General features: G+C 31.0%; 1 protein-coding gene across 2 annotated transcripts in view; it reads right to left on the bottom strand.

Annotated features, from left to right (window-relative positions):
• Positions 1-26,726, bottom strand: part of Sac1 (phosphatidylinositol-3-phosphatase SAC1) — a 108,890-nt gene that overhangs the window by 3,640 nt on the left and 78,524 nt on the right. For both annotated transcript variants that reach the window (XM_075382017.1, XM_075382016.1), the window contains exons 9-12: positions 19,408-19,645; positions 16,657-16,893; positions 10,063-10,164; positions 3,737-3,797 (exon numbers count right to left, since the gene is read on the bottom strand). In XM_075382017.1, coding sequence (XP_075238132.1) covers positions 3,737-3,797; positions 10,063-10,164; positions 16,657-16,893; positions 19,408-19,645 — 638 coding nt within the window. The remainder of the gene's footprint in view (positions 1-3,736; positions 3,798-10,062; positions 10,165-16,656; positions 16,894-19,407; positions 19,646-26,726) is intronic.

The following is a 26,726-nucleotide window of genomic DNA, read 5'->3' on the forward strand; positions in this document are numbered from 1 at the left end:
CTATGAGCTTTGCTCCATACATCTGAAGTGTGTGAATGAGAATTTATATTAAGAAATTAGGTATATCAAATTATTTTTGAAATACTGAAAAGTATACAATTACTTTTCAGTATTGTAATATTCTGTACACAATACATCCCTGATTTATAAACACTTACTATAATTTTAAAACAATTAATTTAAATAATTATTAAAACAATAAGTAACTAGAGGTGCTGAAAAATGAAAAGGGATATTCATTTCTTTTTATTTATGCCCTTGCAACTACACAACTCTTTGTTACCTCCCTTGACTCAAAACTTGTTCTTCCTTTTTCTGGTTGAATAGTAAATTAATAGATGTTTTAACTCATTTCATTTTCAGTACATTACCCCCCCCTCCCCCGCCACACCATTAAGTTTTTTAACTTGAATATTATTTTACGGAGAGGGATTTAAGATTTAAAATAATTTTTTTCTTATTTCGCTTGATTTGCTAACAGAAAATTTTTGTGACTGTGTTTAATATTATATTCAGCAGTGAGGAATTTTTATTTATTATATTTATTAATAAATATAAAATCTGTGTGGAATTTATGATTGTCATGTTATTTATATAGGAAAAACAAATATATCCTTAGAATTAGATTTATTGAACATTATAGAAATTACACAAACAATAAATTAGGTGTCTAATATGGGAGACCACCTAATAAACAGTAAACATTCTATATCTGATATTAAGAGAAATTAAAAATCATTAGAAATTAATAAAGATTACATAAAATATATTAGAAAAATATTACACATAATTACAAACAGAATTTCAGTTTGATAAACCATCATTCAGTATTTGAGGGAGATTGTCTTATAAGAACTGCAACAGATAACATTTGTGTAAATTAATATGCAATAAATTATTATTTCATTCATGACCGAGGACACAAGATCCCACGAACTTTCATGAAAAATTAAGGTAAGTTAAAATATGTCTTATCTCAATATTCCTACTATGTGGCTTATTTAAATATAATAGAATTTAAAATATAAATTTAATAACATAGAGCAATAATATGAATCTTTAAAAAAACTATATATATATATAAAACATAAACATCATCATATAAATCATAATATAAACTGAAACTTCATATACAAATCATAAATGAATCTTCATAGTATAACTCGTGAAATAAATCTGAAAAATTATTATAAAATGCAAATTATTATTATTGTAAAAAGTTGTTACAGACTGTAGAGAAGCATTAAGTTCAGATACAGTAATTGTTAATGACAAAAAGAGATTAAATACAGATAAGTTTATTAAAATTTTTATCATTATTGTGATTGTGGGTGAAAGTCTAACAGCTACTCTTAACCAAAAATTGGCAATGAATTAATTTACTTCATGAGGTGATTGAGAAAATTTGTTCTATTTTCAGAGGAGAATGAACTTGTAGTCGATAATCTAATAGAACTCTAAAAGAAGTTCTTTAATAATAATCTAACAGAAGTTCAAGTCTGAGAACTGATGGTATAGATGTAAAAACTTTAAAGTTATATAAAAATTACTATGTAGTAATAATATTATAATATATTATTGTAATAATAAAACTTTAAAAGTGAAATAAAAGAACCATTTAAAACTATGTTTATTTTGGTTTACAAAAATGGGTAAGTCTGTATGGATAATTAACATTCAATGTTGCTGATTTCCAATGTTAGTAAGATTATAAAAAAGTACATTGTACTTTTTTAGTTCATTAAGCAGTGAAACAAATGAAATGCTTCTTAAACACTTAGGCCAATATTTAGAGAAATTTAACATTTTATTATTTAATTGATGTAGATTCCAAAAAGGATTAAATACAGAGTACATTATTACTGTAAATTTGGTTAGTGATTTGTATGAATCATTGGATAATGGTGATAGGATTCTGGCAATTTTTTTTTTGGATATTGCAAATGCATTTGATACTACTTCTCATGAAATGCTTCTGCAAAAAAATTGGTAATCATCACAGGGCAAAATGGTTTAGCAGTTATTTAATAAATTGGTTATAATAGATGAGGAGAGCAAATTAAATTATTGGTTTCAGGTTAATTAAACATAAAGTACCAGAATTGAGAGCTGGGTCCAGTATTATTTTAATATATTTATTAATAATTTATGTGAGTTGGTGGAGTTGGAAAATTAGATCGTTTGTGAATGATTAATTGTAGTATTATTCAAATAAGACTTCGGATGTTAACTTAAAACTGGATAGGTTAGTTGTAGTCAAATTATGTTTGACTGTAACAAGCTAACTCATAAAATTGATTAGATAACCTTTATTCCGTATAAAAATACACAACCTAATAAAACTTCTCTTGTCAATAATAAGAAAGGTGTAAAATACCAGATGTAAGGCATCTACATTGACAAAAATCTGAAATGGGAAAGCCATGTTGATTACACTATTGGGCAATCAGGGTGTTTAGCATATATTTTATAGACTTACAGGTTGTCTTTCCCTTCCTGTACTATGTATGTCTTACTTTTCATTACTTCAAGCTATGAAGTATGACACTGGCATTCGATCCCTGACATGGGAAATATGCGACAGTACTGAATTCTTTAATCAAAATTCAAAAAAAAATTATTAAGAGTTATCTGTTATGAATCAATAACTTATCCTTAGCAATCTCTCTTTCAACAGATCAAAGTTTTATATATTTATAATAATTACTAAATAAACATGTTCAAATTTTTGCTTATAAAAAGAAGGAAGAATATATGGTTAGTATAAAACATATTTACAGTATAAGAAGAATGGTAGCAGGATAGGTGGAGAAGTAAGAAGAAATTTTGATTATCTCGTACTAACACTTTTAATGTACTGAATCATAATTTTAAGTCAATCATTTTTTCTTCCAGGGTTAGTTTGATATTAAGTCTACTTTAAAGTATCAGCTTTGGATAGGGTAATGTACAGAGGGTATTAATCCAAATGTCTATTGGTTAAGTTAATGAGGAAGTTTGTACAGGCATTTATTGGATTATAAGGTTTAAGTAATAACATTTATTCTCTGTAATTATAAGACCTTATTGTTTAAAATGTTCTGTATGATTAGCTAATGACATAAAATTCCTACCATGATTCTTTCCGAAGTGCTAGTTGTATCTTTTTCAGAAAAATAATTTCCATTGGTAATAGTTGAAGAAATTGTGGTCATTTCTAATAAATGATAATAACTGTTGTAAGGTTAGTAATAATAATTGTTTTAAGATATATACAATTAAAGCATGAAAAAAAAATAGATGAAATATTCTGACACTGAAACAGGCTTTTATTAGAGATTTATGTGGTTATATTTAGCAAAAAAATATAAAAAAGCTACACCTGGTTCAATGGAATAAAAAGCTATACAGATATAGTTTTAACACAATAATACGGATCTGATGGTTCAATTTAAATACTCTAATTTAATTTTACATAAAAAATTCAATGAGGGAGGGTCTTCCTGCAGTCATGGTTTCACATGTATTTAATAAGGAAAATTAGATAGATGAAAAAATGACAGACTCTAGCTGGGAATCAAATCAGGAACCAACTGATCCATCTGCACCCATATCAATGTAAAATATTAGGAGTTCAATTGAAAAATGCAAATTTATGACCACTCTCCAAGAGTGTTTAGATTGTTGCAATACTACTGTACTTATATTAGTTATAGAGGAACAGAATTAAGTAAAAGAAAACACTTGCTGAACATACCTGAAGGAGTGATAACATTTGCACAGAACATAGCAACTGCAACACATAAAATCATAGGAAACTGAAAAAAAAGGAAAACCAAGATTAATTTCTGTTGTACAATGTAGAATATAAGTTTTAAGAATTTTTTTAAAATAAAAAAATACAATGTAGATCACATTAAGTAATGAAGTGAAACATTATAAAAAATAAGACAGTTATTATTTTTTTTTAATTTGTGCGATCAACAGATGTGATGCTAAAGTAAAAGCATGAGCAAAAAAAAAAATACAATAAGTATGCAGCATTTCATACTGTACCAAACATTTTTAACTTCTGCAACATATAGGGACCAGATATAGCTTTGACTATTATCATTTAAACCTTAATTCTTAGGCTTTTATTGAGAGGCAGATTTACAGATGTGCCGCTTATAGACTGAACGACCGGCCAGTGCTGCTGCTGAGCCGCCATCATGCAGCCCATTATCGCCTTTGAAAATTTTCTGCCATAGTCTATAACCTAGCTAGCCTATTTAGAAATCAGCCACTGCTTTTATTTTCAAGATGCTACTACTTGTGATGATGTAGATGTAGAACCATTGTGATGCAGTTTTCTGATCCAAATCTCAAGTACCACAACAAATTTATTTTAAAACTGTTTTAATGTTCATTAAAGCAGTTTACAAAGATATTTAACTTTTAACTCCCACCAGTTACCAGCTTAGGCAATCAAAACTGCAGCATGGATTATTACTTAGTATATAAATCCTTTAAAAATATTGAATTATATTATCACAGGCAAAAACAATTAATATACATGAATAATGTATGTTTGAAATTAATTGCTTATTTTATATTTAACTGCTTCCAGCCGTAATTACTATTCTTCTACTCAAAAGGGAACTACTAAAAAAAAATTAAGATAAAAAAAATTATTATTTTTATGAATAATGTGGATTTTATTTAGATTTAAAATAATTAAATTTAATTAAAGTAAATAATTTGAAATAATAATTCAATAATGTTCATAATAGTATCCAATCTTCATTAGTCCAAACAATCATTACTGGCTCAGAGAATCCTACTAATATGAATCATATGATTTTCAACTTCTAGTTTTCAATAACTTGTTACTCTTCAATATATTGTTAGGAAAATATGATGAGTGCCAGTTGCAAATATAAGTAGAAAAATATTAAAAATTGTTTTTAACAAAGTGGTTTAAAATTTAAAGATTAAGTTATGTTCTCACTATTTTACTCTAATATCATTCAGAAATTCTGACCACAGGGGGCCAGTTTAACCTGGCAAGATGAAATAGTACAAACTGCAAGTATAAATCACACCCAATATCAAATCAATCAGCAAGTTTTATTAAAAACAAGTTAGTTATTTAAGAGTGATAGATTATACATGAACAGAAATATAGGTAGAGAAATACAGGATACTTTCTCTGCTGAATACAATAAGTATTCATGCATGCACGTAATTTGTATGCACGCACGTGCACACACATACACAATTATATGTTATATTATACTGTCAGACTGGCTGATCATCACGTATGATGACTAAAGATTCATTATGAGTATAACTGATGAAGCAAATAATTAAATGTATGTATTTGATGTCCCATAAAAAACTAACCCAACAATAAAATTTAAACTGAATACTCATTACTCTCCCATATTTTACTGCAATGAACTTGTCCAACATCTAACTATTATGCCAATGGAGTAACTTCTATCCTAAAGCGACCAGAATGCTCAGTGCATTGTTAATGAGAAAAGGTATTTTTACAACATGAATGTGTTTTTATTATTGAATCATACTTCAGTATGCAATCAGTGATTGTCGTGCAAAATCCTTTGGCTGTAAATACCAAGGTAGATCAATTCCTATTAAGACATCATCAGTATTTATGAAAGTGACTAAATTCAGAGAGATAGGTTCTGTTAATGACATGAAACAAAAAAGATCAATTTTTTTTTTGGTCGGTCTTTTTGTGTGCAAAAAATGCTTCTGCATATCATTGCCCAGACATGATGTATATGTAATCATAAACATACATCACATTATATATATCAATTAAAACAATACAATTTCCAACTTCTGTACAGAAATTTCCATGAGCAGCTGAAACACACTACAGTAATTTAAATATTTGAGTACAAACAAACAGACATAAGAAACTGTAAAACATGAGATAAAAACATTTCATTATTGCCTTGAATAGTTTGCATATTAGCCCTTAGCTTAAATTTGTGGTGCAATGGCAGTTGCAGCAAGCACAAACTGGTGCATCTGTTTGAGTCATCAGATATCCATGAGTGAGCCTCGTGTGCCCTATTCACAAATGGCAGATAATAACCTCCTCCCAACGATATTTCTGTATGACGAGTTCCATGGTGAAACAGTGTGCTTAATTGGGCAAAGTTTGTTCATGGTACCATCTCACTCACTTTGAACTACCCTCTTCAGAAAACAGCAAAATCGTTAGAAGCAACACAACTTGTACAAGAAGGCTGAAAACAAGCCTCTTTTGCCACTGCTTACATGCTCATTGCTGAAATTCCTACATGCCTGGGAATCCAGCAGAAGCTCACTGTTGTATTACATCTAATCATTTGTGAAATAAAACAATAAATCTCACAAACAGGGTGTCTGAAGTATACGTCACTAATTGTCTGTAAGGGAATCATGGAATCTGAGCAAACAAGAACATATTGAAATTTTGCTAACCACACGTTAGGCCTTATTAATGGCATAAAATTCTGCAACGAAAATACTGGTGATGCGGTGAAGGCCAAACATGTACGTTCTGTGGCCAACCACAAAACCACAACAACCGACAACAATATTTCTAGAGCTATCGGTATAAACTGTAACATCAGAATTCATGCTATTTCTAATATTATAAAATTCAGTTTGTACAATAACTGGATTTGTGTTCTTTTTATTATATTGACAAAGATCAAAGCAGTAATTAACAAGAGAAGGCTGGCAAGGGAGGAATAATGTGGAGCAACAGTAAAAACCGGAGGTAATTATATATTCAGAGCTGAGAATAGGTGGTGAGCTCTGATGCTTACTGAAGCAGTAGATATCAGCTGTTCTTGGTATAGAATCAGATGTTGGTTAGAGAACACCGCATCAAACAGATGATTTCATTTCACTTTAATACGAGCTATGTAGTGCAAATCATTTGATTCTATCTATTGGAAAGAGATTGCTTACCACTTTTCATCAGCATACATATCACAGGGCTTGAATGAAAAGCACCTGCAGCAAGACAGATGAATGAATGATGGATGGAATCTAACATTCTAAGAGTGGCAGACCGAGCAGATGAATAGGCCACACATCTGTAGTCCAAACGAGAACGAACTAGAGCTCTGTAGAAGTGCAACATGTAGTGAAGTGCAATCAGTTCCCCATAGAATATTAGATAAAACTCTCAGCATGTACAATGTTTTCAAACATTTTACCTTCAGCTCCTTTAAATGTGTTACCCACTTAGTCGTTGGTCAAATCACATTTCCAAAATTCTAACCCATGTGCATACTTCAACTGGTCCATCATATAAAACCACTTGAGGGTCAGTATCTTCCTCCAAGCGTAAAAAGCAAACGCATTTTGTTTTCTTTGGAGAAAACATGAATCCAGTTGTTTTACACTACGATTCTAAACAGGTTATTGTATTTTGGAGCAGCCTCTCGCTAATAGCTAAACTTTTAGATGTTATGTAAACTGAGAAATCATCAACAAATAATATATTCGCATGCAGCTTGTTATACTATTTATGGCTACTGCAAATAAGTTATGCTATTTATGGCTACTGGTAATAACGAATACCACTTCCCTTGGTATTCCATTTTCTAGTGTGAACTTTTGCATACTGTCATTCCAACTTCAACTTGAAAGGACCAACTGCTGAGGAAACCCCTGATAAATGCAAGGAGATTTCCCTGTATACCTCATTCATGCAGTTTATTTAGGATTCCTCTCCTCCAAGCTATGTCGTATGCCTTTTGCATATTAAAAATTACTGCAACCAGGCATTGGTGAGGTAGGAAGGCATTTTAAATAACAGATTCCAGGGCAACTACATGATCAATAACCAATCTACCTTGGTGGAAACCACATTGTTTGGGAGTAATTTGGGAATTTTTCTCAAGATACCACACTAGTCAACGGTTTACCACATTTTTTTTTGTTTTTTCATCGCCAATGTAAGTGTTTTAAAAACTAAGTCAAAAAAAAAACAAAATTCACAATTAAAAATTTAACCAAATGCCCAGAAAACAAAACATCCAATATAAACACAAAAACAATAGTATAAAAAAAAAATTAAAACAAAATGAAATCTTAAAGGAGAAATTTAAAAACAAAATCAAAACTAACTAAAATATTAAAATAAAGAAAACAAAAACTTAAACTAAATGTTAAAACACAAAAGCATACAACTACCCCAAAAAAAGAAAAGAAAAACAGTATTAAAAAATGTGTAAAATATTAGCACCCTGAAGAAATAAAGACACCCAGTCTAAAACTTCTTTATTATTGCCCACGATTTGATGAAAATTCCCAGGCAATTTAAATTTACAATGCAAGGCTGCATATCGTATGCATTCCACAAGAATGTGGCATACAGTAAAGTGGCAGTTGCATTGCATGCATACTGGTGTGTTTACTGCTGACATCAGATACCTGTGAGTAGCTCTGGTATGTCCTATCTGCAATCGGCAGAGGACAACTTCTGGACGATGAATTTTCCTGTATGAGGAGTCCCATGGCAACACAGAACCTTTTTATGTTCCAGAGTTTGGTAGCTATCATAGCTGTCCAGTTATCTTGCCACTTTGTGCGAAGAGTGAGTTTCACACAGTTAACAAAGTCGGATGCAGTAACACAGGAAGTGAAGGATGGTTGACAACATGCCTCTTTAGCAGCAGAATCTGTACATTCTTACCTGGAACCCCACATGGCTAGGGATCCAGCAGAAAATCACTTGTGTGTTGCGATGGTTCAACTCGGCGATTGCATTGTAGATGTTGGTAACGATAGGATGCTTGGAATAAAGATTTTCTAAGGCTTGGAGAGCACTATATGAGTTACTACAAATAAGGATACAATGGTACTTAGGAATAATGATATTCAAAGCCTTATTCATAGCATACAATTCAGCAGTAAAGACACTCGTAATACCAGGTAGACCAAACACATAGGTTCAGCCAATAACAATAAATGTACAGCCAACAGTATCGTTCTGTTTCGATCCATCTGTGTATACCACTGTGCCTGGGTTTGCCTTGAAAAGAATATGGTAAACATTTGCTGAAAGAAAATAGGTGGTGTTGATTCTTTTTTGTATTTCGCGAAGTCAAACATAAAATGTATGTGGGTGACTGTCCACGAAGGATATGAACATGGATAAATAGGAAAAATAGGTGTGGCCACATTCATAAGGTGTATTAAACGTTGGATGCAGTAGAATGTGGATGGTCCTCATACCTGCGAAAGTAAGTATTTCCAAGAACTGTGTCAAAAGCCGGGTGATTTGGCTGGCCCTTAAGGTGGTCTAAATAAGATGCTAGTACCTAGTTCCGTCTATCTTAAAGTGCTGGCTCACCGCGGTCGACAAGGATGCTCATGACAGGGCTTGATCTAAAGGAACCTGTAGCAAGCTGAAGGAAAGCATGATGTACAGGATCTAGCATCTTAAGCATGGTATTATGCGCTGACGAGTAGGCGACACAACCACAATCCAAACGGGAATGAACCAAGGAATAGTAAAAACGCAACATACATGAGTATTGCTAAGAACTCACAACATATCTAAAAGTCTGGAACACCTCGTTTTCAATTCTTTGATGTGTTTGACCCACGTAAGGCGGCTATCAAAAAATAGACCTAAAAATCTGATAGAAGAAGAGACAGCAATTAGCTCTCCACCAAAAAAGGCTTGCAGAATAAAGGGGTCCCGCAGGTGAGAAAAACTACACATCTTGTCTTCTCAGGTGAAAATATGAAGCCGGTAAACCCTTCAAGGCAAGATACAGTGTTCTGTAGTAATCTCTCTGCCATGGCTGTTGAACAAGATGCTACATATATAGCAAAATTATCAACAAACAAAGTTTGTAACAAAGTCCTAAGTCCCATGGTCCTTAGTCCATAGGACCTAAATATAAAGTACTTAGTGTTTCAACAGACAGAAATAGAGTAGTCAATAAATGATTAACTAATTAGTGATGAACTCTTTTAAAATGGATACTATTTTCTGGTGTAGAGTATAGCATATTAAATAATATTACAGGAACTTAAAAATAACGAGAAAGTACATACTGTAATGTATTTCCATCCTCTGTTTACTTCTAATGGACATGGAACAGTGACTCCTTCATTGTTATCGACTAAGTAATGACCAAGGAAGACATCAATTGCATCCTGAAGTACAAAAGAGGTAATTAAATTGTGATTAATTTAAAAAAATAATTTTAAGAAATATGGAATTGATTTGAAAAAATTCTACAGCTATTTAAAAAAAAAGATTATAAACTAATATACGTTAAAAATGTCCAAGCTGTTACATATAAAACTCATATATTTTAACAACAACCTCCAGTGTCATTTTATTTTGAAAATATACAGTTTCTCAACATTCTCTAAACACAATTTAGAACTAGAAAATTGTGTTTATGCAGTCTTGGTACTATTAATTCTGTGAACAATATCAATTACTAAAGCACACTTATATTTATTTCTTACTAATCGTTGTTACACAACACCTTTCATCCCCAAGGACAGTAGGCAAAATATCATAAGGATACACACAATTTATATAAAATACATTTAATAAAAATAAAACACGAACATGAAAATACAAGAACTATTTAAAATTAAAATAATTTAAAATAATTCAAAATTATGAGAAACCAACTGCCTCATCAGTAGGTTGCAAGATCACCAATCGCAGCACAAAATATCTAACTCAGTACATCTATTGGCAATTCACTTACATAAAACCCAATACAACTTCCTATTGGTAATTCATTAAAAATATATATCTATGTATTACTTGAAGATCAACAAGCATAATTGTTGTTGTCAGTCAAAAATTCATTTATTGCTTAATAGTTTTCCTCCTAAAAATTTCAACAGTTTTTTGAAATTGTTGAAATTAATTTTTCTGACATTTACAGGAAGTTAATACATTATACCAGCGTAACAAAGAAGTGTTTCAAAAGCAGCAGTTCATTGCAGTGGAAATAAAAATCCATCTTTATGGAAGGTATTCTAATTGCGGTTTTTAGATAAAGATATCAATTTAGATGGATTGAACTTACCAAACACATTTATTATATAAATAAATGCTAGGAAACGTTACAATTTTTAAATGTTTAAAGCTGGGCTATATGAATGTTGTGAATAGACATGATTAATGACATGAACAATCTTTTTTCTATTCTAAATACTTTTTGACTGTCCATGTATGAACCCTAAAAAAAACTGCTACAGTAAGTAAACAATGAATACACACAATAATAAAACATTAATAAGTACTTAAATAATCAGACAAAGATTTATAAGTTGGGCTATATGTTTCTTCCACATCAGTCCATCTACAACACCTAGAAATCAAATATCTGGTACTAACTCCAGATTCTAATGGAAATCCAGTAAGATTCGTACTACAGTTATGATTTAAATGAAAATTTAACAAAACTTGTTTTGTTTAAGTTAGTTACCAAACCATCACATTTAAACCATTGCTTTATGATCTTTAGAACTGTACTTAAATATTCAGTCATATCTAAATGCACTGGCCTAGCAGTAATACAAACCATGGTGTCATCAGTAAAATTAATCAGCTGAACCTTCATAACTGAGTAAAGCAGGTTGTTAATACAAATAGGAAGAGAAAGTTTCTAAAATTGATCCCTGTGGTATTCCATCAACAACCTTACCAAACATTTTAGATCAATTCATTGAACTATTAAATAACCTTTATATTCTACGTTCTAGAAAGGCCTCCAACCACTTCAGCCCTAAACCAGTTGTCATAATGATTGAGCTTCTGAATCAGGAAAGAATGGTTCACACAATCAAAAACTTTGGTGAGATCATAGAATATACCTATACCTCTCCAATAATGCAATATTCATTAATTGCTCTGATGATATTTCTAGTTTTATGTAAATCAAACTGGCTATCAGGCAATAGTTTATTATCTCAAAGTGATCAACTATTCCAACTGCTGTTCTTTCAAAAATTTTAGAAAATGATGACAAAATTGATATAGGGAAGATAATTAATAAATTCAACAGAACTTTTCTTTTTAAAAAGTGGAATAATTTTATTGTATTTGAAATAATCTGGAAGCACTACTGTATTAAATGAAGTGTTTCTTATCAAGGTGATAGGATTTGTTATAAATGTAGTACATCTTTCTATAAGAAATGGAGGAATATTATCACTATCATTTACTATCAAGAGTCCTTGATGAGTTTATGTGGGAAATTATGTTAAACACTTCAGATTCAAAGAAAAGAAGTTAAGAGGTTATTTGTTTTTTCCAATTTTGAAAGAAACTCTAATGCAAGATCAATATTAATTTTAGCTTATAAATTTTTGCAAATGGATGTAAAAAATACATTAGATGTTTGCAAATTGTCATTAAGAGGTTTGTCAGATAGCAGAAGTTGAGAAATTTCATCATTCTTTCCATGTAGGCCGTTTTAAACTTAATGCTCTACGCAGCTTAGTCCTGTTACCCAAGCCAGCAATCCAATGACTATAACACAAATTTTTGGCAGTACAAAATACATTTATTTAAATCTTTTTTTATATAATTATACATAATTTATTAAGGAATGATAGTTGGAAGATTTGCAAAAGTTATGTAGTTCTTTTTTCTTATTACAAGAAACATGGATCTAGTTGTGAACTAAGCTTTATAATTTTTAATACTGTTATTTTTTTAGTAATAAGAGGAAAGCAATATTAAAATATTTAAATTTTATTAAAAAAAAAATAAAATTTCAAAATAAAATAAATTTATAAAATAAAAATAAAATAAAACATAATTTGTTTTCTTTTTCGAATTAAATAAAAAGTTCCAGTTCTCAATCTGTAAATATGAATTAAAACATGAAGCATTACTTTCTGACAAACTTCTTTTTTAAGAAGTTTACTTGTTACAATTTTCACCCTGACGTTTTTAACTGATATTAAGTCTAATTTTAAGTAGTTGTGCTGTATAGATTGAAATACTACTGTCATGAATCTCAATTTCACAATTAGCTGGTCAAAACTGGATGCAAAATGATCTATTGCAAAAATAATATCGGGTGTGATCCAGGTTAGAACATTTACATTTAAGTGAAGGCAGTAACAGTTTATTACATCCAAAAACTCAGCAAAAGTTGAACTGCATTTTCAAATATCAATATTGTAATCTCCACCAAAAATAATATAAATGAAGGCTATTTAGTTTTGCAGTACTTAAGGAGAAATCTAATTTTTTAATACAAATATCTAAGAATGTGGGGTTGTTGTCCAGAAGCTGTATTTGTATTGTTCTTGTAGAATATTGTTATTGCAGATGCTATATTTAGACTTGTTCTAAGAGCATCTGACTGATGAAGTTAAAATAAAATTGTATTGTATGAAGACAAAACTTATCATACCAGGAGGTATGACTAGGGTTCAACAATTCCTTGATGTCAACATCAAAAAATCCTTCAAGGTTAGAGTCTGAGAACAATATGAAACGTTTTTAGGTGGTACTGAATTACTGGACAAAAACTGAAAAATGAAATAATACGGCATATCTATGTAACCCAAACAGAGAACTACTACGACAGGGAAAGTCAAGCATACTTCACCTGAAATCATCTAACACTGGTTTCTCAATATGTTGCGGAGAGGGCCTGCAATGCCTTCTTTGGTATTCAACATGTGGTCAATCCTGATTGGGATCTTAACTTTAAGACCATGAGCATCCTGTGTAAAGGTATGTGCAAGGCTATTATGCTATACACAGCGCCTGTTTGGGCAGATAGGCTAAAATATAAAAGTTATCAGGACATATTATTAAGGGCTCAACGCCTAATATTGTTAATAGTAACGGGTGGTTACCGTACTATTTCACGTGAGGCAGTCTTGGTAACTGCAGGTGTGAAACCAATAAGACTTGATTGCGTCTGAGAAGCAGCAGCAGTATGTTGCTAATAAGTTCGGTGAGTTGACTTCAGATAAAGTTTGAGAAATTGAACAACATGGCAATGCCTTGTGGCAGGTCAGAGGGGATGAAACAGATGGTGGGCATTATACGCATGATCTCTCTCCAAATGTTGTTGATTTACAGGACACCTCTTGGGTGCATTATGTGACATAATCTTTCCAGCCATGGTGCTTTTAGGGACAGACTACAGAAATTTGGCTGGCAGATTCTGGGATGTGTTCTCAGTGTGGACAACTGGACGACACCTGCCATGTTCTTTATGAGTGCTCAAAATATGAGTTAATGCGTACGAGACCATCTGTCGACTTGATCTTATTGGGTCAGCGTTGGATTTCCATCTAAACTGGAGGAGCCAGGCCGAATGAGTAATAATGGAGAGTTTTGTAGTATACTTAGCAAAGGAACGGATTGCTGAGAGGATCTAGAGCTCTGCTTGGATTTCTCTTTTATTCTATTTTGTTGATGTTTTGTTTTATAAATTATGTTTTTGTTGTTGTTCTTGTCCTTTTTTTTATTTCAATGTTAGTGTTGTTATTATTCCGTATAATATTTTTATGTATCGTGTTGTGTGTTAAATTCACTTTTACCTTCTACGGGTAGGTAGTTCAATTCCTTTGTTTGGTTAGGCATTGTCAGTCTTGCTTAAGACTTGGTAAGATATGTTTTGTTTTGAGTTCATTAAATAGTAGTACACCGATGGGAATGTCACTCATGACATTCGCATCAGTGGCATCCTGGTGGGGGCGGACTGGAATATGTCAAAAGCTGAGGTTTTGAAGATGACCTCCGGTAAAGCCCAAAAGGGCTCGGAACAGAGGGGGTGGCAGAGACCGTCTTCCTCTATGGAGTCAGGATGCATAGGAAAATACCCAAAGAAAATATAATTCAAAAATCTTATAAAAAAAGCTGCATTTTAAACACACTAGATACTAAATGAAACAGATGTCATTCTATGGAATGATACTGATCTAACTGAAAATAGCACTGATTCTAAAAACACAATCTCAGAATAGCGTGATTAAGATCACATTCCTGAGTCAGAAAACATTGGTACGGCGCATCATTTACATAAAATCATTTTGTACACATTTATTATTTAAAGACTGCGATTTATTTTATTATACACAGCAAAACTTTTGAGAATACCAGGTAATTTTTTTGATTACTTAAATGCATTAAAAACAGGTTGCTACTATGTACTATTTGAATAATAAATACATTTTTATTTCATTTCTTTTTTTCATTTACTATATTTTCTTTAAAAAAATGTGTTTTTTAATTCTGTAACAAAAAGGTTGATGCACCTTGATGGTGCATTACATTGAAGAAAATATGGTAAAATTGATTACTAACTGATAATAGGATAAAATTAAAAAAAAAACTGGTTACATTAAGGAGAAAAATTGTTAATTTATAAATAAATAGAGGTAATTAAATATGTTAATGAATATCTTCATTCACAATCTGAAAATATATGACTGCAAATAATAAATAGATGTAATATATATATATATATTGTTGCAACATGCTCCACTTTCTATGTCTTCTTTGACAGATATGTTGGTATTTTGATTATCCAAAGAATAGTCAATTTGTATTTTTATTTGAAAATCCTTGCCTACCGATTAATGTTTTTTCCATATGATAGGGGTGATGAGGGAAGCTTAACTCCAGATTTTTAACATCCCCCTCCCCTAGATTTTTGAAAAACTCAAAAGGCTTTTGAAATGCGTTTTTCTCTGAATCTATGCATTTTTGAGAAAAGTTTTTTTTATAAAAATGTAGAGGACATTCTCCTCTACAATTAATGTCTTTGAGTTATGCCGTATAATTTGAAATTGAAATATTAGGTGGCGCTGCGGTTGTAAAAAAACGTGTTTTTTCGGTTTTTCACCAAAAAAAATTTTTTTTTGTCTGTATTGCATTTGTAAAAGTTGTTAATCTCAAAAAAACAGACAACTTTTATTCAAACAATTTTCTTGTACGACTTACCGTTTTGGAGCTGTAGCTTGTGAAAGTGTGAAAATGTTGTGAATTGGGCACATTTTCAAAACCGGTCTAGTCGTTTACTCTTTCATTTACGTTTTTTACAACTTCAGCCCCAGCTAGTATTTCAATTTCAAATTATATGGCATAACTTCAAAGACATTAATTGTAGAGGAGAATGTCCTCTACATTTTTTGTTTGAAAAACTTTTCTCTAAACTGCATAGATTCAGAGAAAAACGCATTTCAAAAACGTTTTGAGTATTTCGAGTTTTTCAAAAATCTATGGGAGGGGGATGTTAAAAATCTGGAGTTAAGCCTTCACTCATCACCCCTAACGCATGGACAAAAGATCAATCGGTAGGTAAGGATTTTCAAATACAGCCTATTTTGATGACAAATTGCCTGTACTATAATTAAAGTTGTATTTTTGTATTCTTTGATTGTAGATCAAATGAATACTGAAATAACTATAACTAATAGCTGTTTCAATTTTCCCTGAACTGGTTTTTGATAGTAAAACCACTAAATCATATTTCTTAATAAATCTGTTTTTTTACTCATAACATTTTCAGATTTTGAAAATAATTTACTTTTTATTGCAGAATAAAAGAAACAATTTTAGATGTTAAACTTAAAATGATTAATATTAAATATTTATTTGATTTTCACTAATACACTTTTAAAAAAAGTTTTTTTTTTTATTACCTGTCTAAACCCATCAGTAAAATTATTTTTGTAGTATCTTGTGATTGAATTCAAACCATCTCTAATTAATCCAATTCTAGTGCGCTTCCCAGTTCTGGTAAAATCAGTCTTGAGAGCACCAGTGCCAGAATATTGAGTACTAATATAGTCAGCATTATCAGCCCAAACAGTCTTGAAGAGAGATTCAAATGCAAACTGGTTTTCTATTAACTGACCTGGACGAAGTATTCCCAATCTCTGCAAAGTAAAAAATTAATGGAGATATTTTGGTAAAAATCTATTAACAGTAACAAAAAAAAAAATCATTATCATACATCTTGAATAAAATAAAATTTTCACAAGGGAATTTAATAATTGATAAAAGAACAGCGACAAACAACAGTGTGATGAAAATGAATCAATTTATGGCATATTATATTAATGTCAGATTACCATACACTATACTTGGCAGTATAAGGTATGTAGAAGGTAAAGCAATTCTCTGCATTAAAAATTAATGCTAACTTCACATTAACTTAAGCATAAAAAATCAATCACTGTTCTGTCAATATTTCATGTGATAACTCTAACAGTTATGTTTTTGCTGGAAACAGATGATTCTAGTACAATTTATTTTAAAAAAATTAACAGTTTGATTTTTTTAGAAATAAATTTAAATGGTTTCAGTTACTTTTTCAGTGTTTCTATAATAACTTTCACAGTTTTATTACTTTTTCTTTTTTGCATCTAAATTTTTAGAACTCTTAAAGAGATAATTTAAAAATAAAGAATTGGTAAATTTAATTATTCTGATTTCCAGAATAACTTAAAAGACAACTCGATGGGTATAAATCACAGATTCTCTTGCAAAAAATGTAACAATTTTTATAGAAATAAATTAAAATTGTAATACACTTATTTCACCAATGCAAGAATACTCCTTGGAGTACTCCTAGAATACTTGTATACCTAACAAAAACTTGTTACTAGAAGAAGATAAATATGTGACAAAAGACATTTGTCAATTTGCAGATATGTGAGAACTTATGAAATGAATCACTTCTGATAGAAACTGTTATGAAAATCAAGTAGTAGATAATAATATTAGATAAGAATATCTATTAATAGATAAAAATAGATATTATCATTATTATGAACCAGATATACTACACGTATTGAAATAATAACACTAAAGGCTTCCTTATATATTTCATATCATGCACAATCCAACTAACTTACAACAATAAAAAAAAACAATAAATCATCTGAACTCAAATAAATGTTCACATATAACCAAGTATCTGTTTTTGATAAAGATCTTATCTAACAGTATTGGCGGGTTCCTTCATATTTCAACATTCCCCTCATTTCTGTAAACTCACTATTGTGTATTTAATAAAAAAAATTGCTAAATAACATTCAAATTTGTAATATATATTAACATACATGACATTATTTATTCTATTCTCAATCAATTCCAGTTTTTCTCTTAAAAAAATAAATTTTTGTTGTGAAGTGCTTTTGTTATGGTATCTACAATTTGCTTTTCAGCTGACGTATAATAAAGTGATATTTTCTCTTCAATGTTTTGTCTCAAAAAATGATATTTCACATCAATGTGTTTTAAACATTCTTGTCTCTACAGCAGAAACTATTTTATTTACATATGGTGGATTACCTTGATATCTAATTCTAAGATATCATTTGTAGCAGTGGAAAATCAAATCATTAAAATTTTCTTGTTAAAATCCATGTGCAACCATGGATTTTATTAACTGTTGGTAGAATTTCTATTGTCAAAACTGTCATTAAAATTTTGGATGGTAACCTCACCTCAGTTTTATATTACTTTTTCTTAATTCTAGTTTGAAAAGAAAGGAGATTCTTTATCCACTTCTCTAACGGAATTGATTGATTGTATTATTAAAACTTTCATTTTCTGATCTACTATTCTGTATCCGTCTAACTTGTTTGTGTCACTTTCCTCCATGGAAATGTGGGTATGGAGAAAAATTACAAAACAAGTTGGATGGAGAGAAAAAGTAATGAACAAGTGCTGGAAGAAGTAAATGAGGATAGATCCTCATTATAAGGTTATTAGAAGAGAGAGATCAAAATTGTTAGTATGTCTGATGAGATATGATTTTTTGACAAATAATGTCACTTTTTACATTATTTGGAGAGCTTTCTCAATTTTTTTTTAATTTCTGCAAAAATCTCCCATTCTTTAAATTACAGCAAGACTAACAATATTTAATAGAACACAGATTTGAAAGAATGAACAGAAATGACAAAAAAAATTATAATTACATAAGTAAATAAAAATGAAAACGAAGGAAAGATTTAAAATTGTTTAATATTCATGAATATTCAAACAATAACAAGATGACATTTCATGTGAGTTATATAAGCAGAACCATAATTAGTAATACACACTTCTAACACCATAAATAAGTCTGCTCTCTATCACAGCTGAACTCTAACCTTGTAGTGTATTATTCATATTTATAGTATTACTAATTTTAATTAATTTCTTTGGTTTAAAATTATAAAAAAAAAAAAAAATACTAAAATCCCACTATACTTACTACAAAAAGAAAGAACTAGTAATATACTAAATAAAGAAAAGTATAGGCAGTACAGATCAGTCTTAGGTATAACTTTCAAACTAAAAGAAAATTTTCATATTCCTAAATTCAACAAGACAGTAAGTAACAAATAATAAAATTAAAAAAAACAAAATCCATCAACTAATATTATGTAAATAACAACCTGCAAGACATTGTTGAGACTGCGTCTAGCTAACATACTTTGTACAACATTAGTTCTATCAAGACAGTCTATGCAATTAGTTCGGAAAACACCATCTTGAAGTGATGCCAAAGTTCCATCTCGTAATAGAAGGAAATGAGAAAATTCATCCTGTTCATGGGCTAACCTATCAATAAGTATTTTCAAACGATCCCACCGCATTTTGCGACATTCTGCATGGAAGTCAAACGATTCATATCTGCAATCATCAAATTTTATAATTTTTCATCAACAATTTCAAACAAAAAAATCATATATTAATTAAAGATATATATGCAAAACTATATGTTACTAACAAAAGTCAGCATATAGGCTTGCAATAAACTACCAATCAAGATCAAAAGTATGATCTAACAACAATTATTCTAAAGCTATAATTAAATATAGTTGGTCAAAGATATCTTAGTATAAACATGTAGCTATGCAATCATCCAGTATTAAAATAATAACTTAACCACCAAGGAACCTATCAATATGTAAAACAAAACTACTGTACAAAAACTGTGTTAACTTTTACTTTACTTTAATACTAATTTAAGGATCATAACAAAATAATCAATTTTCAAGAATGTGTTTGATAATCCATCTAATGGTTATAACATTTTTTCCTAAATTTTGGAAACTTGGAATTTTAATAAAATTTGAAATTATACAGTATAGTACATTTAATTTACGTTAATTTTATGGAACTGAATTTATGTTTCAGTAACTGGAAAAAAAAAATTAATAACATGAAAAATTTATCAAATGTTCCATTTATATTTTTGGTGTATTTATATAATTTTTACTGAACTATGTACATAGGAGTGGCATAAGTATCGGCACATAAGTTGGCACAAAAAAGTACAAGCATTCAGCAAACATTTGGCGTGGTACTAGGTTGACTGAAAACATTGTCAGTTAAATGTAGATGATATTTATAACCAAAAATACATATGATGCTGCTATTTAATTAAACTAGTTACACATAGTAATAATAAAATAATTACTTTTTTCTATTCACTTTATTGCTGTAGCAAATTCCAAAGTCACTGTTGTCAGAAGATTCTAAAGAGATTGTGTTCGATACTGAATTCACATTTATCACAAAATTGTCGATGAGCACATCACATAAATAAAGTTCATCTTCAATGTACATTGAAGATTGATGTACATTTCTTTTCAAGATTGATAACATGCTTGCAGACATTGCTCTACTCATTTCTTTAAGCTACTTGCTCTTGATTCCAAATCATTTTAATGGCATTTAAGGTTAATGAGGTGGCAACCGTAGAACTGTGGGATCATAATTTTCAAAAATGTCATTTATTAGAAATCTCTTTGATTTTTCTTTGTGTAATTTTATATCATATAATTCAGTCTTCGTCATAGCAGAATAACAGTTAATTCATTGTTTGGCTAACCATTTTATCATATTGCTTTTTAAAGAGTTAGAATTTAGCTGTTTTTGTAGCAGAACATTGTGACATGATACATTATCTAGTACAATGATCATCCAGGGTGGCAAGTTGGGAATACTTCTCCTGTAAGTTGTTTACACTTCTCCTGTAACCATTCTGTGTACTTTTCAGAATCCATCAATTTGTGATAATCTCCTTTTTATTTGACTCATACACAAGTAAAGCATTATTAATGAATCCTTTATTACAGCTGGCATAAACAATTATTATTAACAGTGAGCCTTTGGATACTGGTGTTTTCAGTCCCTCATGAAAATTTGTTGTGTGTAACCACAATTTTGGTGTTGCATGACTACTGTGAATGTAGGTTTCATCTGTGTATACCATCGGTCTTCCTTTTTCACAAAACAGGGAAATTTGTTATAGAAATTTCATTCTTTGCATTTTAATGTAAATACTACAATATTTTCACTACAATATTTTCTGGTTGTCTTCTGTTTTTTCCATCTAAATCCCATTTTACATAAAATTCTCCTTAAAGATCTTTCACTCCCTTTGAAATTAATTCACTTTCGCAAGCTTTTTTGCATAACACTTCATAGTAAGAATGCATTTTTTGGTACATAAAATTTATTTATTAAAGCCTCAAAGCATCCATGTCAAACGAATCTAAATTGGACAACACTGGGGCGATTTACAAGTTTTCTCGGCAAAATGAACACGAATGGCTTTTCACTATCATTTTATTTCCCTTCTGCTATACTTCTTTGGACTGTTCGTTTTGACACTTTTGTCACTTAAACAACTGTATTCAGCACTTCAGTTTTCTCACAATTCCGGTTCCGGCATTGTTTTGTAAAAAGACATTGTAAATATTGAATACAATTTCCCTTGCTTGACTACTTGCTTGAACTAATGTACATTTTCCTCCAAATTTGGGTATTAAAGAAAATAACTGTATTGAAATATTAAAACTTTACATGGCTGAATTTATGACAAAGCCTTAAATTAAAACAACACTACAAACAGTAGAAATAAACCATTAACAGCTATTCACTGCATTAAGTAAAATATACATTGCAATAAATGTTTCTGTAACAACCACTTTTAGAACATAATTACAAGTGATATGTAACATATGAATCTTAACAGTGCAATGATTAGAATACATTAAAAATAAGTAAATGAAATTCTTATAATTGTGTGTTGTGTTTACAACAATTCATAAATAGCACATTAGACATGAATGATTGATTCTACTATTATTAGTTGCTATACAATAGGAAGTAGGCCTAGATCAAAACATTAATATATAATTTAGAATAAAACTCAACAATTACATACGCTACAGCAAGTTTATGAAAAATCTGTTTTTTATATATTATCATACCACAAGACATATAGAAAGTGACAATATTTTTTAGTTTGCTTGTAAGAGAGGCCAGTATATGTAAGATGATAGTACATGGGCTTTCAGCCCTGCACCAACATGTGCCAATGAGTCTTCACAGATGCAACCAATTACAACCAACTTTTGGCCAGTAACAGGTCTTTGGTCTGGAAGTAACACAGGCTATTTTTAATTATCTTAACCACAAAGGGGGGGCACTACACTGGGGGAGGGACAAAATTAAAAAGATACATTTTTCAATTTGAATGATGGTACTCGATAAAATGATAAAAAACAAACACCTTTTGCCTATTGTGATTTTTTAAAAAAATTCTCATTCTCAAGATAAAAGTGAAAACTTTTCTCAGCAAAAGGACGCAGGAATGCATTGTGGTTAGGATAACCTGCATTATTTCAAATTTTAATGTTGATATCCCATAAAAAAACACTGCCTGTAGTGTTTTTTCAAAAAATTCATAGTTTTCTATATAAAAGTGAAAAATTTTTTCAGCAAAAGGAAGCAGGAGTACATGCGCTACACACATGCACATTATCACTCAAATTTCTATTTAAGTAGCACAACGTACTAACAAAACGTAAAAAAATATTTATACCAGAATCATATCTAAATGATTAATATATTGAATTGTAAATATATGGAAGTAAAAAATACTAAATAGAATAATTATTAAAAACAAAAAACCCAACTAGTAATTGTACATATCTATCTAGAATAATTATGAAAAACAATAAAAAATAGTTACAAGTTTTTCTTTGTTTTCAACAGGCATTTTTCAGGATACATTATTATTAGTTAGTGATGTGAAATTAATATTAATTACCCATTTTATGTTGTAGTCGCATACCTGTGTAGGCTACATGAGATGGTGACTTTAATGGCTTCCACTTAGATAAGACTAAGTTCATTTTTCATAATTATTCCAGGTTGATGTGTACAATTAGTAGTCAGACTTTTTATTTTTTAATTATTATTTTATATTCATATGATTTAGTTACATACAAATAAATAAATTTATATGTTCTATCTAAAGTACCTCTCTAAAGGAACCTCTTCTCTAAAGGAACTCTTCTAATATGTCCCTCTCCAAAGTACCAGAGAAATCAGGAAATTCCTTGTGGTCCTATTTCGAGGAAGGGAAATTCTGGACTTTCACCTCTCCATGATAGAGAGGGGACAACCATTACACATACTGCTTATGGTAGTATGCGTAAGCGGCTAATATAAGCTGTGATTGAGCACCTCCCAGGATAAGGAGATCCCCTTCTAAAAATGCCAGCAGCCTGTATAGAGGGTGAAGGAGCGATAGAAGGCGTCTTGCCTTCTATCAGGCAAGAGGGTGTCCTACCCTCTTGCCCTTGGAATGGAAAACCATCCTAAAGGCAGATGAAACCAAAAGTTCAACATCATAGGATATGGAAGGCTGCAGGAAATCACCACATTAAAGACCTTTATGGTATTCCTCTATGAATCATGACACCTTACCAATGGTGAGGAGATTGGAGTGCTCATTTATCAGTATAGCTGGACCGAAGGTGCAACCGTATCAGAGTGATATCTGTTTGAGAGCCAGACTAAAGAATGATTCCTGAAAGAGGGCAGCAGCTCTTTCAGTAGTTGTTAAGGGCATAGGTCAGGAAGACTTAAACAGCCAAATCAACATCACCAGTCTTCTGAATACTGCGCAGCTGTAAGTGATGGAAAATTAGAGCTGTATTTTTTCCAAGAAAATGTAGCTCTCTGAATTTTCATATAGCAAATATAGAGGTGCCTTCCTTGGTAAAATTTTCTGGAGGTAAACTAGTCCCACATTCAGATCTCCAGGTGGGAAGTACTAAGAAAGGGGTTATCATAAAACTAAAAAATAACATTCTATGAGTCAGAGCATGGAATGTTAGAAGTTTAAAAAAGGCTGGTAGGTTAGAAAATTTAAAAAGGGAAATGGGAAGGAGGTTAAATTTAGATGCAGTGGGAATTACCAAGGTTCGGTGGGAAGAGGAAAACAACTTTTGGTCAGGTGATTATATAATAATTAACTCAGCATCAAATAAAGGGCAGGCAGGAGTAGATTTCGTAATGAACAAGAAGATAGGACAGAGAGTGAGTATCTCAAAAAGTGTAGAGATAGAATCATTGTAACCAGGATTAAATCCAAACCTAAGTCGATAATTGTTATCGTCTACAAGCCTACAAGTGCCCATGATGAAGATGAGGTAGGGTGTATATATCAAGAAATTGACAAAGTAATTAAAACACATAAAAGGGGATGAAAACTTAATAATAGAGGTTGAAATGCAAGCATCGGAAAAGGCAAGGAAGGCAATATTGTGGGTGAACACCGACTGGCAAAAGAAATGAAAGAGGAGGCCAACTTATTGAGTTTTACACGTAGTATAATTAAATAACTGTCAACACCCAATTTAAAAATCATAATAGAAGAATATACACATGGAAAAAGCTGGACGATACTGCAAGGTATCAGATAGATTATATTGTAGTTAAGAAAATATTTAGAAATCAACTCATCAACTGCAAAGCATATCCAAGAGCAGACATTGATAGTGACCATTATTTAGTGATAATAAAATGTAGATTAGGGTTTAAAAACCTATAAAAAAAGGTGTCAGATGAATCAGTGGAATTTAGAGAAGCTAGAGGAAAAGGAGGTAAAGAAGATTTTTGAGGAGGATATCGCAAGAGTAAAAAGGATAAGGTAGAAAATATGGAAGAATGGGAGAATGCTAAAAAAAGAAATTCTTAAATCAGCATAGTGAACTTAATCAGCAAGAGAACTAGTAGAAAATCTTGGATAACAGAAGATATTTTGAATGATGCATGAGCATAGAAAGTATAAGAATGTTAGTGATGAAGAAGGTAAAAGGAACTATCAACAGTTATGAAATATTATAAACAAGAAGTGCAAATTAGCAAAAGAAGGGTGGATTAAAGAAAAGTGTTCAGAAGTGGAAAGAGAAATGATCATTGGTAAAATAGACTGAGCATACAGGAAAGTTAAGGACAATTTTGTGGTACATAAGTTAAAATCTAAAAATGCGTTAGATAAAAATGGTACATTGATTTATAACTCGCAAGAAAAGGTTGTTAGGTGGGTGGAATATAAAGCAGGAGCAGATAAATGAAGAATACAGAACAATTAGCTCCTATCAAAAGTTTTAAGTTAAGTCTAAAGTTTTTAAAACTTTAGATAATTCTAAACTTTTTAAAACTTTAGAATTCTGTACAGAAGAATACAGAGGAAAATGGAAGAATTGTTAGGAGAAGACCAATTTGGTTTCAGAAAAACTATAGGGACAAGAGAAATAATTAGCGCTGAGATTAATAGTAGAAGGAAGATTAAAGAATAACAAAAGAATAAAAAGAGAATAAAAAATGAAAACTGCTAACATTTACACGAACAAACTGCAACAGTAATAATCAGAGCATAAGAAAGAAGCAATAATAAAACAGGGAGTCAGACAAGGATGTTCTCTATCCCCATTACTTTTTAATTTTTCATAGAACTAGCAGTTGAAGTGGTTAAAGAACAATTTAGATCCAGAGTAACAGTGCAAGCTGAAAAGATAGATGCTACGATTTGCTGATGATATAGTAATTCTAGCCGAGAGTAAAAAAGATTTAGAAGAAACAATAAATGGCATGGATAAGTCTTATGCAAGAATTACCACATGAAAATAAACAAGAACAAAACGAAAGTAATGAAATGTAGTAGAAGTAAAGTAGATGGAACACTGAATATAAAAATAGATGAGAAAAAGTATGGAGGATATCAATGGGCTTAATACCAGAAATAACAAGCTTCTTGAGAGACAGTGCTGTAGGCAACAAACACATAACAATAAAAGATGCGGGCTTTCAACAACATTCCTATAATGCCTGTACCTCATTCGATGAGTCCAGACAGTTGCAGCATACATCATTATAACTTAGCATACACCCTTGTACAGAACAGCATGGTTCTGAAATTAAGCTCCCAATCAGAGTAAACTGCTCTGCGATCACCAAAGAAAGGAGAACAAGCCTTTTTGGCAACATATTGAAAAGTGGTTCTTGAATCGAAGATTCTCATCAAGGATAACATCTAGATATTTCTGCAGCGGGACATACCTAATTTGATGATCCGCCATTGATACATGAGGTTGTCGTATAACAGCTAGTCTACCCTTGAGCAACATCATCATTGCTTTCTCTGGGGTAAACACAATCTTATGTTGTGAACTCCACAACTGGAGTATCTTGCAAGCCTAGGCTGCCCTGAATTCAGTCTCATTCTTTGAATCTCCTTTACCCAGCAAAAACCCATCATTCACATATGTGATGATGTGGTACTCACTGGATAACCTCAACCACATCAAGGAATTGAATTCAACAACCCAGAGCATGGGTCCTAAATCAATACCCGCTGGACAACCTTTGCATAGCATTTTTCCTACTTCTGAGATGCCATTTCGAA

The sequence above is a fragment of the Lycorma delicatula genome, chromosome 1, assembly GCF_047948215.1.
Source record: "Lycorma delicatula isolate Av1 chromosome 1, ASM4794821v1, whole genome shotgun sequence".
NCBI lineage: Eukaryota > Metazoa > Arthropoda > Insecta > Hemiptera > Fulgoridae > Lycorma > Lycorma delicatula.